Source organism: Nelumbo lutea, chromosome 6, assembly GCF_056320005.1.
Source record: "Nelumbo lutea isolate HS-2025 chromosome 6, American lotus-T2T, whole genome shotgun sequence".
NCBI classification, from domain to species: Eukaryota; Viridiplantae; Streptophyta; class Magnoliopsida; order Proteales; family Nelumbonaceae; genus Nelumbo; species Nelumbo lutea.
The window spans coordinates 70,214,435-70,233,821 of NC_142689.1; the positions used below are offsets into that span (position 1 = coordinate 70,214,435).

The following is a 19,387-nucleotide window of genomic DNA, read 5'->3' on the forward strand; positions in this document are numbered from 1 at the left end:
AGGGGATAAAGGGTCTCCTTGCCTAATTCCTCTCTTAGTTGGGAAGAAATCCTTTGCTACTCCATTAATAAGAATTGAATAATGAACCGAACTTAAACATCCTCTAATCCAAGATCTCCATTTGGTTCCAAAACCCAACCTTTCTATAATTTGAAGTAGCACTTCCCAATTAACCATATCATATGCTTTCTCTAGATCCACCTTACACACCAACCCTTTTCCTCTACCCTTTCTTTTTTCTGCAACATACTCTTTGGCTACTAAAATTTGATCCACAATCTGCCTACCTTCCACAAAAGCACCTTGGAATGGTGAAATGATCGATGGTAGTACTTTTTTGATCATTTCTGAAAGAACCTTTGCAATAATTTTATATACACTTCCAACAAGACTAATTGGTCTATAATCTTTAGGGGTTTTGGCCTCCCTCTTCTTCGGGATTAAAGTGATAAAAGTGGCATTTACCCCTCGAGGCACCTCTTATGTGAAAGAATTCATCGAGCACTTCTAGAATATCAGTTTTCAACCAGTCCCAACATTCTTGATAAAAGGTCATTGAAAATCCATCCGGCCCGGGGGACTTTTGATCTTTCCATGGACAAAATTGCATTTTTAATTTCTTCCAAAGTGAAGTTCCTCTCCAACACCTGAGACTGCTCATTTGAGAGCCTATCCCCTTCCATTTCTGGTAGCCTTGTTGTCACTGCGCTTGAGCTTGTGAAGATTTCCTTGAAATGGTTGACAAAGATTCGTGTGATCTCTTGACTCTCTCTAACTTCTTGACCCCCCTCCTCCACACTAAAAATTAAAATTTTCTTTCTCCTTCTGTTTGCAATTGCATGGAAAAACTTAGTATTACCATCTCCTTCAACAATCCATTGACGTCATGACTTCTGTCTCCAACATATTTCCTCCTTCCTTAAAATCTCTTCCAATTATTGCTTGATTTTCCATCAATCCTCTCTCTCTTTTTCTGATAACCTTCTTATTGCCTCTTTCTTGTCTAGCTCCTAGATCTTTCTCACTATATTATCTTTTAATTCCTCTACCCTCCCAAAATGCCCTTTGTTCCACTCTTTTATTTTCCTTTTTATCCTCTTTAATTTCCATGCAAAGCCTAACATTTTCATACCCCCAAAGGTCTGAGTTCTTGTCACCAATCCTTCAACCTGGTTTTAAATGAGTGATCCTCAAACCACATGTTTTCGAATCTGAATGGAGTCGGGCCTCCCCCCGGAATTTCCTTCTCAATGGAGATGGGGCAATGATCTGAGGTAACCCTAGGTAGCCCTTTTATTATTATTAATCCCCACAATTCTTCCCTGCCGGGAGTAATGAGAAATCTATTCAGTTTGGAACAGATTGGGGGGGATTGAAAATTTGACCATGTATAGTCCACCCTTAACATCAAAGGTTCACTCAATTCAAGGGAATCAATCAAATTATTAAACTTCCTCATGCTGGTAGTGATTCCTTGGTTCGGCTTGTTTGTTTCTCCCAAAAATCTGATAACATTGAAGTCACCTCCCACATACCATGGTCCCTCCCAAATTCCTCTAATAGCACTTAACTCCTCCCAAAAGGCCTCCCTGTCTTTATAGGAGTTAGGACCATATACATTTGTTACCACCCATTCACACCCATTTGAGGATCTTCTAATTTTTAAGGAGACTGAGTATCTACCAATCAATTCCTCCACACATTTCATTTCCTCATTTCTCCAAATGGTCGAAATCCCTCTTGAGGCTCCCCATGATGGAGCATATGATCAGCTTAGGCCCCTGGATCCCCAAATGCTTCTTATCCACTTTCTAATCAGCTCTGATAGTTTGGTTTCTTGGATCAGAACCAGATTTGGTCTTTCTTTTCTGAGAGTGTTCTTGATTATCCTCCTCTTTTTGGCACTTCCAAGGCCTCTTACATTCCAGCTATCTATCTTCATTTCAACCTACTTAAGACCCCTTATCAATGGTTGCCTATTGTTCCCCTCTTTTTATTTTTAGGCTCCTCGCTTCCTTCTTCTCATAATTAATTCCGCACTTAAGCTTCTCTAGCTCACTTTGCTTTCTTCTTCTTGCTTTCCTTTCTTCCTTAAAATATACTTTACTTCCTTCACTCTTCCTTTCCACTCTTCTGTTTCCTTATGACTCTTCTTTATCCTCTTGATTCAGCCTCCTAGCATCCACCTGGCTTAAGGTTCAGGATACCGACTTTGGTTGGGTGATGGGGTGGTTCACTCTATATTCAATAGGTTAATTAGGGACCAGATTCTAGCTCTCTCTTGTTCTAAGCTATTGTCCGGAAGGTTCTTGGAATCTTGAGCTGTGGCATAGTCCGTTAGAGTATTCAAGGGAGGAATGGCATTGGTTGTACCTGCACAGTTCGATAAACATAGTTTAGAGAGGTGTATACCTGGACTCACAGACTGAAAAGGTGAAAACAGAGAAACGGGGTTAGGGACTCCCTGTGCCAGAAAGTCTGAATCCTTCTTTTTATCAATACCTTCTAATTCGGAAACCTTGGCAGGCAAGTCTGATATAAATATCATAGGTACAACTTAAAACTTTTTGTTGATGGATTCCAAAGGGTATTGATGTTGAAAGTGAATAAGGGGAAAGGTTGTGTAACAGGAATTAATGAGGGAGAACAAGATATTCGGGTGGTGGTAGAAATACTAGGTGGTGAGGTTAGGAGTTGGCCCCTAGAGTATCTTGGTGTGTCATTTGGGCCGGTAACCCTGGGGCAGAAATCTTTTGGAAACCGGTACTAGAAAGGTTCACAAAAATATTAGCTTTTTTTGAAGAGGAGTTGCATATATATGGGAGGAAGAATTACTCTGATTAGGTCCACCTTAGCCAACTTGTCTACTTACTTCCTATCCATCTTTGGAATACCGGTCAGGATGCAAAGATTTTGGAAAACATTATGAGAGATCCTTGTGGGAACCGAGTGATGAAAGAAGAGATCATCTTATCAAATGGGAACAGATATTCATACCTAAAGAAATGGGAGGGCTTGGTATTGGAAATTTGACAAAAAAGTAATACAGATTTGCTATGAAAATGGATTTGGAGGTTTCCTCTAGAAAGAGATATATTGTGGCACAAGGTCATTGGAAGCATTCATGGTATGGTAGAAAATGGATGGGATGCAAAATTGTCTACTCATGTTTCTTCAAAATCCCCTTGGAAAGCAATAATAGAGGTATTACCAACATTTCTTAGTTTTACTCGCTTTGATGTGGGCAATGGGGAAAGAGTTTTATTCTAGGAGGATCTTTGTATTGGGGATATGGCACTTAAACTACAATTTCCCTTACTCTTCTCTTTATCCAATTACAAAGCTAAACCTGTCTCACATTTTTGGGGTACCCTAGGAACTTGGTCTAAATTGGATTTAGAAGGGGTCTGAGAGATAATTTGTACGAATCTCTTTTTCTCTTACTGTCAAATCTAGAAAATGTTTTTTTGGACCCTACCTCTCCAGATGGAAGAGTTTGGATTCCCTCTCCTGATGGCCTTTTTTCTTGTGCTTCCTTTTTTAACCTTCTTGTCTTGTCAGACCTGTTGGGGGAAAATTTTCCAGTAAAAGAAATCTGGTGCAGACCTATCCTCCTAAGGTACAAGCTTTGTGTTGGGAAGTGCCTTTCTCTTTCTACAAAAAAGAAGGCCAAATAAGTGCCTTTCTCCTCATGTGTGTATCTGTGCAAGGAAAGTGGTGACACCCTCCTTCATTTACTATTCGCTTGCCCCTTTCTGTCTTGTATTTGGAAATATGTCTGATCTCTCTTTGCAGATGGAACAACCCTCCCCTCCTCCAATTACTTAGGCAACAGAAGAAGAGAGGCAGAGTTATTTGGAGGACAGCAAGAGTAGCATTGGTTTGGACTGTTTGGGAAGAAAGAAATCACAGAATCTTTAATGGGAAGAGTAAATCAAAGGAGGAACTGATTGAAGTCATAACAGTAAGAACTGCACATTGGGTAAAAGCTATGGATATTTTTGAGATTCTCAACAAATGACATAATGGGATCTTGGACTGAAGTGGCACAAACAGTTAGACATGTAAGAATGGTTGGGAAACCTCCACCTATTAACAAGCTAAAGTTGAACTTTGATGGTAGCTCTTTGGGTAATCCAGGAAGGGCAAGAATAGGAGGTGTTTTTAGAAACCACCAAGGAGTGGTGTTGGCCCTGTTTTCAGGACCAATTGCTTTTGGAGATTCAGTCCTGGCTGAAGTTATGGCTCTTGTACATGAATTGAGGCTTGCAGTACATCTCGGAGTAAGGGAATTGGAAGTTGAAGGAGATTCATAGTTAGTAATCTCCTGGTCCAAGAATTTCAGATTGTCTCCTTGGAAATACAGACATGCTTTCAGGAAAATTGACCCTCTAGCAAAGAGATTCAATTCTACTTTTTGCTGGATAAGGACAGCAAATGGGTTGGCAGATGTTCTGGTAAGGCAAGGAGTTAACAGACCTAGTTTGTTTTGGGCAAAGTTGTAACCTGCTGTACTTTGGGCTATTGGGAACCTTTTAGTTTTTTTTTTTTTTTTTTTTTTGGAATTCTTTGTAACTGCAGTTTGAAAGCTTTTAGGGATGACTTCCCTGTCATCAAATTGTACTCAATATTGCTTAATTAATTCTAATAAAGTAATTTACCTTTTGCTGATAAAAAAAAACCACAGGCACAACCTAGTCAACAACAAATTCAATGTTAATTCATCAAAGCATAGTAATAAACTATGTGAGCCTAGGGCCTTTAAAGATACAAGTTTGTATGTGGCATTATACTGATGGATTTTTTATCATTTAAGGTGGGTTTAAATACCAGCTCAGAACTCTGGATAGATACTTTACAATGAAAATATTTATCTTATTGAAATACAACTTTTGTTTCTTCCTTTCCTCTTACTGGATAAGCATGTTAGGTTCTCACCTGACCTTAAGAAAAATAAAGGCATAAAGCAGAACTTTTGATAATTAAGTTCTCTAGGTGGTTACAAAATTCTCTATTATTCTCTTCTACTTGTTCTCAGTGAGAAGACAATTTAGATATGTTCAAAGTTAATCCTTGCAGTTGTTGAGTATTGAAGGATGACCAAGTAACCAATGTCTTCTCTTCTTGCTTAATGGTTTTAATGGGAACTTCTTACCATTTGCAATCTTGAAATATATTATTTATAAATTTGAAACTTGAACATTCAATTTTGTTACATCTAATTGATCTATCTGATCTTATCCTTTTTGTAACTGAAAGGTGGAAGAATTGGAGAAGGAGATCCTAGACTCTAAAGAGAAGATGGAATTCTACCGCAGTAAGATGCAGGAACTGGTGAGTGGTTTTCTTTTGTTTTCCATAACCACACTGCTTTTTATTGATTTGCACTCTCTATTAGATTCTGTATTGTTGCTTTGTTTTCAAAAGCTTGCTTGCAGTAAAGTTCATTAGTTTTGATACCTTAAATGCATTTAGTGTTGTTAATGAACTTGTCTGGAAAGAAGTTCTTTGTTAGTGAGAGGACTTTCTTATCAAATAATCAGTTCATGTTTTGATGAATAATAATAAATTTATTAATTGAGAAACTGATTTAGAGTTGTGAATTCATACAACATCCCAGGGAGAGGCGTGGGCTGCAGCCCCTCCTTGAATCTTACAAGTAAACTAGGAAAGAAATACAGGAATCACAGCTGAGCCCAAAACAATTCTTCCCTTTTTATCCCTTGCTTGGCTAACACATCTGAAAGTATTTGCTGATCTCCCCACCCACTGCACAGTGACCAATATTCCTTGATAACCAACTGAATTTCTTCATTTCATTCTTGCAGCGCCATATAGCATCTTCAGGATTTTTTAAACAACCCACCACCACTTTGGAATCCCCTTCGATTATTAGGTGCTGTACCCCCAGTTGGTTTGCAATTGAACCCCTTGTACAGCAGCTAATAGCTCTGCTCTGATAGAGTCCCCAACCCCACATAATCAGTTCATGTTCTGCATGAAGTCCTCTGCAAAGTCATTTGTTGATAGATATGAAGTCTTCAATGCAGTGATTTAAAAGTGTAAGGTGCAAAAAATGTGCAAGGGCATTTTGCCTTTCAAAGCAAGGCGCAGAAAATGTAAAAAATGCCAAAAAATAAAAAAAAAAGCAAAATATTAAAAATATTAAACATAATATCTTAATTAAAAACATGAATTTAAATTTTAAAATAAGTTTTTTTTTTAAAACTATCATCTCAAATTAAAATACATAAACAGAACATGTGAAACATATTTAAAATGAAAATTTAAAAATAAAAGTAAGCTTAACATATAAAACATATTCAAGCACGTAAAACTCTTGATCTCTTTTGTTTTTCCTCCAATTGCATTACTTCAAATAGCTAATGTGGTATTAAACATTATGCATTCCTTATTCTACAAGCTCCTCAAGGATTCTAAATTACTAGTGGAAAGAAATTGTTATATTTTTCTGTATTTGAGGTGTCTAGGATAACCAGTTTACATTCTGTTGCCACCTGGGCTATATCTGTACTGATTACCTTTCATACACTCTGATTGAAGTTCAAAATGCTTACTCTTACTAATTTTTTTTAAATGATTTTGGTTTGGTATTAGGTTTTATATAAAAGCAGATGTGACAATAGATTTAATGAGATTACTGAGAGGGCTTCTGCTGATAAACGTGAGGTATCTGACTTTGATGCATGGATCGTAAATTTATCATTTATTAATTTTTATTCTGCTTATTGACTTATTGGGAGCACTATTGACTCAGGTTGAGTCACTAGCGAAGAAATATGAAGAGAAGTACAAGCAAGTAGGAGATGTAGCAAGTAAATTAACCATTGAACAGGCTACATTTCGTGACATTCAGGTAACCATAAACCAATCAGCCTCTTTTGTTGATTGATGATCAGGAAACCATCCTTTCTGTTTGTGCATCTAAATATCTTAATCACTTGTTACAATAATTTTGTTATCAGTAATAATAAAAAGTTTTATTAATTAGTTGAAAAAATGGAATGCACATTTAATTATGCCAACTGCCTTTTTTGGGGTAGAAATTGTTCCAACTGCCAAGCACCCCCTTTTGTTGGCTAGCACTTTCTATCCATGCCTATGGAAGCCTGCCCCATATGGTGTTCCCTTAAACTTTTTACAACTACTTCCCTCTGGGAGCCACCCCCCAAAACAATTGTTCACTATTAACACATTGTCTTGCCAAAGCAACAGCCTTGCTGTTGCAGATCTGTAAGTCCAACAGAAGGTAGCATTTAACTGAATAGCTAATTTCTTTACTTTCCCTCAATAGATTTCTGTGTCCTGAATGTTATATTCTTGAACCAACTCACCACTGGTTTTTTTTTTTTGGTCAGCAAAAAATCTTTCATTAATAACAGAGAAATTAGGATACAATAGATAACGATTGCAGAGGAATAAACTGCAATCTCCAGCGATCAGTTACAATTATGCTCATTACAGTGATGATCTATTTGCCCCTTGTTTTGCTAGGGTATCCGCCATCCCATTTGCATCCCTTTTGACCCAACCAAACTGAGAGTTGAACTTCCTCGCAAGTGTGTCAATTTCTTTGAAAATAAATTTGAGCTTCCAAGGTATTGATGCGATGTTTTTGGCCCAAGAGGTGACCAATAGTGAGTCTCCTTCAATTTCTAAGTCTGTTGTTCCTATCTGCTCAGCGATCTTTAGACCTTGAAGTAGGGCTAGAGATTCAGCCTGTATTGCGTCACCATAACCTATTGATCCTGAGTAGAGTGCCACCACCACACCCAGATGATTTCTAAACACACCCCCAATGCTTGCCCTTCCAGGGTTGCCAAGAGAACTCCCATCAAAGTTCAGTTTTAGTTTGTTCAGTGCTGGTGGCTTCCATTCCATGCTTATAAGAACTTTGGGTACATCTGTTTGTGCTACTTCAGCCCAATTTCTTAGAATCTCATTCGTAGAGTAGTTTCTGAATATCTCCATGGTCTTCACCCAATGTACAGTTCTGATTTTTATGGCTTCAATAACTTCCTCTTTTGTTTTGCTTTTTCCTGAAAAGATTCTTAGGTTTCTTTCTTCCCATATAGTCCATACTGTAGCTGCTCTCACTGCCTTCCATATGCATTTTCCCCTTTTCTTCTGTTGACACAGGAAAGAGGGGCTGAATAGACTTGCCACATCTTGTGGGGGAGCCCATCTACATCCAAAGAGAGAGCAAACAACATTCCAAATACCAGAAGCAAAAGAGCAGGATAATAGTAAGTGGGTTAGAGTTTCACCACATCCCAAACAAAGGACACACACATGAGGAGAGAGGCAATTGTTTGGCCTTCTTTTCTGTAGCACATCACAAGTGTTTACCTTCCCTAGGAACACTTCCCAACAGAAAGCTTGTACTTTTGGAGGGATCGGTTTAGACCATATTTCTTTCACTGGGAAGTTCACCCCCATACGATCAATATGAGTGAGCAAACCAAAGAAAGATGCACAGGAAAATAAGCCATCAGAAGTTGGGGACCAAACTCTACAATCAGCTATAGATTGGTCCAAGTAGATCCTCTGGTTGAAATCAACAGCACTAGAGACTCACACTCATCTTCCCTCAACCCTCTTCTAAAACCAAAATCCCAAGAGATCCCTGACTCTGAGAGCACACCAAACCTCCACCACTGGTTTTGAATCACCCTCTACCAATATATTCCTGCATTTAAAAGATCTTCCCAGTATTAAATCATGCAAAACTGTTAGTATTCCACCTTTGTGGAATAACCGTGCCCAATAGGCATTGAATAAAGTGCTATTATATCTCCATTGCAGCTCCTAAACACTCTTCCAATCCTTGAGTTCCCAGGCTTGCCCAAGCTGCATCCTTCAAAGTTCATCTTAATTAGAGTTTGTGTAGGTAGCCAATTTTTTTTTTTTATCGAATAAACTTAGATTATAATAAAAAAATGTGAAAAAACATTATAAGTTTAATTTAATGACCATAACATCAGCCCAACAACCAACACTTGTTACAAAGATGGCCAAAACAATTGCTGCCTATCTACCCCTTGTTTAGCATGGGAGTCAGCTACCCCATTTGCTGCACTTCTTCTAACTCATTTAAATTCAGCATTTAGCTCTCTTGCAACCCTTGCTATTTCCTTGAAGGCATTCTTGAGAGTCCATGGAATATGTCTGTTATTTCTTGCCCAAGAGATGATTACTTTGGAATCCCCTTCCACCTCCACTTGTCTGAGGCCCAATTGCTTAGCTATCCTGAGACCTTGTAGTAAAACCAAAAATTCAGCTTTAATGGAGTTAGCCACACCAATTGGTCCGGAGTAAAGGGCCAGCAATCTGCCCTCTGAATTTCTAATTGGCCCACCAAATCTTACCGTACCAGGATTGCCTAATGTCCAATGAGCTTCCATCAAAATTCAGCTTAACTTTACTACCTTGTAGGGGTCTCCAATCCGTTTTTATGCTGTATTTGTTTCTAGAGGATTGTGCACTCTCCTTCCAAGCCCTTACAATATCAGTCACTGTGAGACTCTGAAAGCACTCCATGTTTTTAGTCCAGAGTGCAACCTTCACGTTTTTTTATTTTTTGATAGATACAACCTTCACTTTTATTGTCTCAATAACGTTCTCCACAGATCTACTTTTGCCATTAAAAATTCTGTTGTTCCTTTCCTCCCAGACCACCCAAACAGTTGCAGCTTTAGTAACTGTCCACATCAATCTTCCTCTTTTCTTTGATTGCCTTAAGAAGTTAGGCCTGAAAATGTCCGCCACCTCTCAAATCTCCATGTGAATGATTTTTTGGCCCTACTTTATTATTATTATTGTTGTTGTTATTATTATTATTATTATTATTATTATTATTATTATTATTATTATTTTGTAGGAAAGGAAAATGGAGTTATATCAGGCAATTGTCAAAATGGAGCAAGGTGGCAGTGCAGATGGTATTCTTCAGGTAATTTAAAGATGATCAATCAGTTTAAAGTGCATGGGAACTTGCCTAAGTCCAGGTTTTTTGCTACCTTGTAAAGGTTCGTGCTGATCACATCCAATCAGACCTAGATGAGCTGGTGAAATCTCTGAATGAACGTTGCAAGAAATATGGATTACATGTTAAGCCAACTTCACTTGTCGAGCTTCCTTTCGGTAATTTCACCACCATATTGTTTCTTTGTTATAATTCATCCATCTAATTGTTTTAATCGGCTGTCTGGATCACAACTTTTTTTTGGCTTCAGTAAGTCTATATATATTCTTCTTTTCTCCAACTGAGTATTAGTCTGTAACATGTATGTGGACAACCAGGCAAACATATGAGATATGGTTATGAACCTTAGCATATTTCGTTTCTTGCCATCATGCAATCTCTATGCAGTTGGAATCATTGATCCAAGTGTTGGAGATTGTTTGAACTTTGTATTTCATTTTGTGCATAATTATGAATTCTAAAACTTGGATCTTGCTTTATTGTCATTTCTACTGTAGGACCATGCATGTGCAAATAATAGAGTTTGTATTTGTAAAGAAGATAGTTCTGAGGATATGTGAGGTATATCTACTAGTAAAGGCTGATATGTTTGATGTTTGAATCATCATCATCCAAGCCTTATCGCAACTATATGGGGTTGGCTACATGAATCTTGTTTCATCAATCCATTCTATTTAATGCCATATCCACTGTAAAATTAATAGTCCTTAAATCATTTCTTACTACTAACCAGGTACTTTTTGGTCTACCCCTAGCCCTTCAAGCCCTTTCAACTTGTAACAAATCATTTCTTCTAGCCCCTGATTTGTACTGCTATTATTATTAAATTTACATATCACATTTCCATTGAGCTTCTTGTATATTCCCATTGTACAGGTCCTCATTGTACATGCGTTCTTCCTTTTCCTAATACGCTACTTTACCTTCTTAAAAAAATCACATATTCTGTTATAGGCCTACTTATTTTTAAACCTCTCTTTTCTAGGGTACTTGTCCATAAACTTAATTTTGCATTTAATCCTTCATTAGCTTCATCAATTAAAACAACGTCACGGCATATAACCTTCACCATAGGACCTTCTCCTGAATATGTTTGGTCAATTTATCTATGATCAATGCAAATGAATAAGGGATAAGTGCTCAACTTTGGTGAAAACCCTTCGTAATTGTAAAATCTGATGTCTCTACGACATGTATTCTACATACCTATTTGAAACCCCTTTCTTTTCCAACATCCACCATGTTATCATTCTTGGGACTCTATTGTATATGCTTTCTCTATATTAATGAACACCACATAATGATCTATCATTTTTTTTCCTCTAAACTTTTCTCTCCCAGAGATTAGAGAGAAAAGTTCTATAGTGTGGCTCATGTGTTTAAACCCTTGGTAGTTATTACCACTTTGTATATTTTCTTTCTTCTTAAATAAAGGCACCATATTACTCTTTCTCCATTCTCTAGGAATCTTCTTTTCTTTCATTATTTTATTAAATAGCTTAGTTAGTTATAATAAGTCTGCCTCTCCCATACCTTTCCGGCTTTCCACACTTCTATTAGAATACTTCTGGTCCTAATGCCTTTCCCTTGATATTATTAACCCCTTTTTCACTTCAGTTGTTCTAATTTTACGAAGGTACATGTTATTTTTAACACTGAGTATTCTAATCTCTCATCCATTAGTGCTCTCTATTTGTTCATTTAATAATTTCCAATATATATATATATATATATATATATATATATATATTTGAAAAAGACGGTAACTTTATTAATGAAATAGAGGGTACATAAGAAGATGTACACAGAAATTACAACTCAAGTGTTAAGTAGGAAGAGAACTATCAGTTAACAAGACATCCCTGTGAGCACCAGCTTTTGCTAGATCATCCGCATCTGTGTTTAGCTCCCTAGGGATCCAACCCAGCTGTGCATTTAGGTTGAGAAAGATATTCCTTGCTTCAGCCAAGAAATGAGCTAAAGCCCATGGACCACTGCCAGTCAGCTAGCCACTTGATGGTATTTGCTGAATCTCCTTTTATGGTGATGTTCTGAAAGCCCAAATCCTGATTCCAGTTAGTGCTGCCATAATTTCAGCCTTTGTTGAAGAGGCTATCCCTATCGGTCCACTAAAAGCCCAAATAACTGTGCCATCTCTTCTTCTAAAAATTCCACCGATTCCTGCTGCACCTGGGTTTCCAAACGCACTTCCATCAAAGTACAAGGTTGTTTCCAAAATATTTTTCCATCTTTCCTTGCATCTTTTACCAAGATTCTTTGATTGGTATTCATCTAACATGGTTTAAATCTGTCTTTATTTAATAATTTCTTATCATCTTTTCTAGTTTATAAATTCGTTTTTCTCCCTCTTTAGTGCCTAATTTATGATCGAGCTCATCATATGCCTTAAGTTTAACTTTGCTTAATTTTTGTTTAACTTCTTTTCTTATGGCTTTATATTTTTCTAAGTTTTCTCCATTTTTAGTCTTTTTTATCAACAAGAAAAGGTTAATTTTGTTAGTATGTGAAAAAAACGAGTTACAAAAGATTGGGTGTCCAGTCACCCAAAATGAAGAAGTCTAAAAAGCAATGCCCAATAACAGAATTACAATAAAACCCAAGATAAATCTGCCTATAAAGTATAGACCTCTTGTTTAGCTAATGCGTCGGTCATCCCATTTGCAATCCTTCTTGTCCAAGCAAAAGTGGCATTCAGGTCCCTTTTCAGGCTTTCTATTTCACTTAGAGCATGTCTATAAATCCAAGGTACATTACACCTAGTGGTAGTCCAGGATACAACCAGTTTTGAATCCCCTTCAACCTCCAAGTTTTTGAAGTTTGATTTGTTTGGCAAATCTTATAGCAGTGTCATCAGTTCAGCCTTTAGTGAATCCCCTACCCCTATAACTACCAAAGGCATAGCCATCACATTGCTTGAGTGATCTCTAAACACACCACCAATACTTGCCATTCCCGAGTTTCATAGAGCTCCAATTTTAGTCTTTTTCCAATCTTTATAACATGCTTGATTTGATATGAATATATTTTGATCCTCTTCATTCCACCACCAAGTTTTTTTAGCACCTTTTCATTTCCCTTTAGATTCTCCTAAAACATCCTTTTCAGCTTTCTTTATGTAGTTGCCATTTCAAGCCACATAGCATTAGACTTTTCATCTATAAATTTCAATTTTCTTCTACTATCAACCAGTCTGTAAATTGTGCTAGTTTTTCTCCTCTTAGATTAGCCCACCTAATTCTTGGACACTTTATTTTTCTTCCCTAATTTTCTTCTATTTCCTAATGTTCACATCTGCCACCACCAATCTATGTTGTGTGGTTAAGCTTTCCCCAAGAATAACTTTGCAATCCTTACACATCATTCTTTCTATTGTTCTAGTAAGGAAAAATTTTATTTGATTTATGTTTGATCAACTTACTAATTTTATTAAGTGATTATCCTTCTTTTTGAAAAGTGTGTTTAAAATTTCCATATTATATTCTATTGCAAATTCTAGTATGTATCTCCTGTTTCCTCCTCTCCTCAAACCCATAACCTCCACGCTCCATATCATATCAAACACTTCTTTAACCTACATGTTCATTTTGGTCTCCCCTTATAAAAATCTTCTTTTCATTTGGTATTTCTTGGATTAATCCTTCTAGGTTTTCCCAAAATTGTCTTTTAATGTTTTTTTAAGAATCACTTGATGTATATAAGCACTAATTTTGCTAATGATTTCCTCCCTTAAGTCTAATTATAATCATTCTATCTCCAATTATTTTAGCATTTACAATGTCATTTTTCATATCCTTATCTGCTACTGTTGTCGTTACTCCATTTCTATTATTTGCTTCTCCTGTGTACCATAATTTATAATCATCAATTTCTTTAGCTTTTTTACTCTTCCATTTAGTTCCTTGTAAGCATGCAATATTAAACCTTCTCTTCACAGTGTTTACTAAAGTGGTACAAACAGATACACACAAAGAAGCAGGGAGAATGGAATGCAAAACTGGTAGGACCAAATAAGCTGAAACTAAATTTTGTTGGGAGCTCTTTTGGCAATCTGGGGAAGGCAGGTAGGGGGTTTTAGAAACCATCAAGGTGTAGTAGCGGCCTTATTCTAAGGGCCAATTGATTTTGGGGATATGGGTAAGGCTGAAATAATGGCCCTATTACAAGAACTAAAACTAGCAATACAGCTGGGTGTTAGAGAGCTTGAAGTAGAGGGAGAGACTCCTTATTGGTCATTTCTTGGGTGAAACAAAGTCAACTCAGCCCCTTGGAAATATGGATTTGCCTTTAGAGAAATCGACTTTTGTGCAAAAATTTGTAACTCTAGTTTTGGTAGGGGTGCAAATGGATTGGATATTGATTCCATCCAATCCAAACTAATCCTATTTTGTCGGATTTTCGGATCGAATTGGATAATTAGAACCGATTGGAAATCAGATTGGATTTGGATCACCCCCTATCTGATCCAAAAGGGTACGATCTGACCAATATATGTGTATATTTATAAACACATTTACTTATAAAAAGATACGTGTATATTAATATATCTATTTATAAATATCTTATCAAAAAAATATTTATTTATAAATATGTCTTTATTGCACTTTTTGTAATTTTTTTTATAAAAGGACATGCATATATTAATATATATGATGAAAATAGTTGAAAAAAATACTTACATTTTTTTGTTTTTCTCTATAATTTTTTATGTTTTTTTTCTTTTAATAAGTTATTAAAATTTTCATAATTTGAATCGGATCGGATTATATTTGGATATCCGACATCCTTAACGGATTCAGATTCAAATCGCTGTTTGTGAGATCCGATCCGATCGGATCTCGGTTTTGTGCAATCGGATTGGATTTGGATATACCCTGATTCGAATTTGATCTCATCTGTTTGCATCCCTAAGTTTTGGTTGGGTAAAAAGAACAACAAATGGGTTGGTAGATATTGTAGCAAAACAGGGAGCTAACAGATCCACATTATTTTGGGCAATGTTGTAATTTGTGATAGTAAAAAAGGGGAGATGGCAAACCAAAATAGGGTGGGCAAGCTGCTTTTTTTGTTGAGTTTTGGGCCACTGTATAGCTAAAACTTTGTATCTTTCTCAAACATTAATTAATGAACTCATTATGCTGATAAAAAATATATTTCTCTATTTCTTTTCTTTTTGATACAATGAAGATTTCCTTCTCATTCCTTTCTTCACAATAAACTGTAGTCAATCAGACAAAATCCTGACTGTAGACAGCCTTAATCTTCTAGATTTTGTATATGAGAAGGAAACTGTAGTCTGTCAAATAGTCAATTTAACTGTATACAGTTTTTTACCCCTGTTCTTCATTTCCATTTGAAGGGAACCATAATCAGCCATTGGGAATAAGACTGTAGATGGTTTAATCCCTAACCTGTCTTGATAGAGGGACCATAATCAACCAAGTAAAAATACCTGGTTGTAGAATGTTTCTTTCCCTCTATTTCCTTTAGAAGTAAAACAAAAGAGAGAGAAGGATATATAGCAGAAGACACATATAGGAAGTATTTACAGAAAGAACTTTATTTTTACCAACCTGTATTAGTGAGATTTCTTTTTCTCTTCCTTGTTTTCCCTTAAGAACTTCTCTTTTCTTCTCTCTTTATCTTGGCTTTTATTAGGAACCTTTAAGAGTGGTATGCTCTGAGACATAAATTTCTCCGAAGAGGATTTCTAGTTTCCCTTTAAGGAACTTAAATAGGGAGTGAGGTAAGTATGCAATTACCCCCTCCCCTAAGATGAATGGCACTCGGCCTCCCCACTTAAAGAGAGGGAACTCCCGTACATGACACCTTATTTGGTTTTGATGATTTAGCTAGCACACTAGCCAACCCACTTATTTGGGTTATAAACTATAAAAGAAATTCCTTCAACAGTATTACACTTGTACTTCTCCCAAATTGGCATGTCATACTTACAGATTTGTATTTCATTTTAGGTTTCACCTTTCTTTATTCGATTGTTCTTCATATTAGTTATATCTCTAACATTTCTTTTTCTTTTATTGACCTCCTTTAAGGCTGGCAACCTGGCATCCAAGAGGGCGCAGCTGATTGGGACGAAGATTGGGATAAGTTTGGAGATGAAGGTAATATGTGATCCTTGGCATGTGCAACATGTAGTCCATGATGCAAAGTGGAAACCTTGGGATTTTATATTTTGTTTATTTTAGCTGATGCTTCCTTTCCTATTTTGGACAAATATCAACATGGGCCACCGTTGTCTAGATTCTAGAATATGTACTGCCTCAATAAACTTTTGTATATATGTTTGCAATCTGTTTAATTAATAATTCTGTTACATAATTTATACTTTCAGGATTCACTTTTGTCAAAGAGCTCACTCTTGATGTGCAAAATGCCATAGCCCCACCAAAACCAAAATCAACATCAGTTAGGAAAGAAAAAGTTTCCACAGATGAAGGTCTAACCACAGGTTTACCACCGAAAGCTTCAACAGATGAAGGTCTAACCACAGCTTCACCACCTAATGTTGATATAAAGTCAGAGAAGCCTACAAACGTAGGAGAACGGGCCTCTGAGATTGGATCAACTTATGCTCAGAGTGAAGATGGTTCAGCAAGAAGCCCGCTTGGTAGCCCTGCAGGAAGGGGTGCACTTGAGAGTCAATCTCAAGAATTTCCAGATATTCATTCTGGATGGAACTTTGGGGCAGATGCTTCACCCCGTGCTAAAGAATACCAGAGGTATGGCTATTACTTGATAATGGTATCTTGTAATCTTTCTTTCTTGCTATGATATTTGAGGCACTTCTCTCTAGTCATATTGATATCTGGTAGACCTATACATATTGGCACTAGATAGAAGGTTGCACACATGTGGACATGCTATCTTTATTCACTTCTAAGATGTGTAAAGATATCTATGACTTGCATATTTTGCTACTCAATATGCTTAGTCTTATTCTTTGTTGACTACACATTTCACATGGAAAGTTGAACGGATATATTACTGATATTTTGCAACTTTTGTGGTAGAAGAGTTTGCAATTAAAATGTTAATGGAGTTGGAAGAAAGTGGAAGAGGCAGATTAGAATAATATCACAGCTGGGAGAGGTTTAAGTGAAGTTTTGTCATGGGGCTTGGAGAGTTTGGAGATTCACTTAGATTTTGGCTGGAGCTTAGAGAGCTTGGAGATGTTTTTCAAAGTGAGATTAATTGAGAGTTTGATGTAGCTAAGTAGAAGAGGTGTGTTTGATTTGCTGAAGTGAATTTTTTGTAGTGAATAGGTAATTAATGCATTGACAGATGAATTTGGAATTGGGATGGCCTGGGTTTTTAGTTTATTCTGTCCAGTCATGGTCATAGATTTCTTGTATTGGTTTTTCCAATGGGATTATTGGGGTTGAATGAGTGGTTTTTATTTATTTTGGGGTGTGGGTAAAGACATTTATCTTTTCCTTTTCTTGAGTGATATCTTATCACCAGGCTATTGTAATCCATTTTATTTTCTTTTTAAAGAATCTTTTTTTACTATCAAATAACTTGGGATATTAAATTATTAGGGTGAATTACCTAGATAATCTGAGTTCATGTTGATTTCCTTTGCAGTGATCATGGTGGTGGCGAATCTGTGATTTCTGGGGACAAAAGTTATGATGAACCTATGTGGGGAACCTTTGACACAAATGATGATGACTCAGTATGGAACTTTAACAAGGTAAGTCTACACTTCCGGATTTACATTGCAAAATAATTCAGCATGGAGATAATGATTTATTAGATAATGAGACTGTTGACATCTTATGTTATTTATTCTGAAACCAGACTTTATTCTGAAACAGAATCTTGATTCTCTTTCTTCATCTACATTTTTCCCGCTATTATTTGTTTAGTTATACACCTCAATATGCATCCACTACGAATCAAACTACCATACATGGACGTGCATGGACTGATGTACATTTTCATTTTTAGTGATAAAACTTCTTAATTAGGAAAGGATGAAAGTATGAATAATTTTATTGAGCCACCAACCATAACATCTAGAAGAGGGGTGAAAGTGAAGCTTTGTATTGTGAGTGAAACTGTGCTGGATTAGTACAACTGTGGCAGCTTTCATGATTTTTGCTGATGTTTCCATGATGGGTTTCTTTTTTGTTTACATTGCTGTAAAGGTTAAGGTCTTTTTTTGATAGTAAAAGAAAAATTTTCATTTAAGAAGAAAATAGTACAATCTAATCAGGTGTCAAGGCAATACCTACCAACAAATAAGAAAAGAAGATACAACTCAAAATATGCCATCCAAGTTATAAATTGGCTTCCCCTAAAAATCCCCAAGCTCCTCTTTGTTGACTTGTGCAAATTCTGGCAGCACCAAATTCCAGACTGAAACTGATTTACCAACAACCACCACCATCCTATCCAAGCTCCATGCCTTGTCTTCAAATGCTCATCTGTTTCTATCCTTCGATACATTCCAGCAAATAGCGAAAGGTTAGCAACTCCAAATCAACTTGGCCTTCTCCCTGTCTCTGAGTTACGGCCCTGAAGAGAAGGTCTCTATTGGATTGAAGTATCTTACACCAAACAATGTTGCAAAGAAATTCCATAAGAAGTCAGTAATTTTGCAAGAAATAAACAAATGACTGACATTGATAAAAAAACAAATGACTAACATTGATAAAAAAAACAAATGACTAACTGATTCCTCATCCTCTTTACAAAGGTAACATATGCTAGCCATGCAGAATCCTCTCCTCTTCAAATGATCCACTGTCAAGGCCAACCATTTCCCACTGTTATTACACCAAATTTCATTTTTCAATCTTCTTTTTTTTTTATACTTGTTTCATTTTTCAATCTTTTCTTTTGATCAATAACAGAATTTCATTGATTTTACAATAATTTACACCGAAGTGTTTTCTCAGCACTTTCCTAAACAGAATTCTTCTTTTTCCATCTCTTAGGCCCTTCAAATTCCATGGCATCAACTTCATTTTAAGCTTTATAGTTCCCCCACCTCCACTTTTCTAGAAACTCCCTTCACTCATCTTCAACTAAACCTTCTTGCCCTTCTCCTTCCTCCCACTCTTCATCCCCTTCCCCAGTAGCTTTATTTTTCTTATACTCTTCTCTTTTACTCCTTTCAATGTGCTCTATTGCTTTTCCAACCACGTTTCCCCGCCCAGGAAAAGTGACCCAGGAGACTTTCCCACCACCACTTGTCTTTCTACAAGTTGTTCAATACTTCAATGTGCATCCTGCCACGTTACTGTTCTCCCTCCCTGATCCTTATTTCTTCCCCCATCTCCTCCTGAACTTTCACTTGTCCCCTTTCACTCCCAATTCCTCCATATCCCTACA

The 19,387-nt window shown here is 36.7% G+C and overlaps 1 protein-coding gene across 2 annotated transcripts in view; it reads left to right on the forward strand.

Annotated features, from left to right (window-relative positions):
* Positions 1–19,387, forward strand: part of LOC148849532 (uncharacterized) — a 40,067-nt gene that overhangs the window by 12,895 nt on the left and 7,785 nt on the right. Inside the window, exons 5-13 of one of the 2 annotated variants that reach the window (XM_088950793.1) lie at positions 5,260–5,334; positions 6,619–6,690; positions 6,779–6,877; positions 9,902–9,973; positions 10,050–10,164; positions 16,081–16,149; positions 16,380–16,484; positions 16,527–16,767; positions 17,633–17,741. In XM_088950793.1, the coding sequence (XP_088806919.1) occupies positions 5,260–5,334; positions 6,619–6,690; positions 6,779–6,877; positions 9,902–9,973; positions 10,050–10,164; positions 16,081–16,149; positions 16,380–16,484; positions 16,527–16,767; positions 17,633–17,741 (957 nt within the window). Of the gene's footprint in view, positions 1–5,259; positions 5,335–6,618; positions 6,691–6,778; positions 6,878–9,901; positions 9,974–10,049; positions 10,165–16,080; positions 16,150–16,379; positions 16,768–17,632; positions 17,742–19,387 lie in introns of both variants that reach the window. The other variant, XM_088950791.1, reaches the window with a different exon arrangement.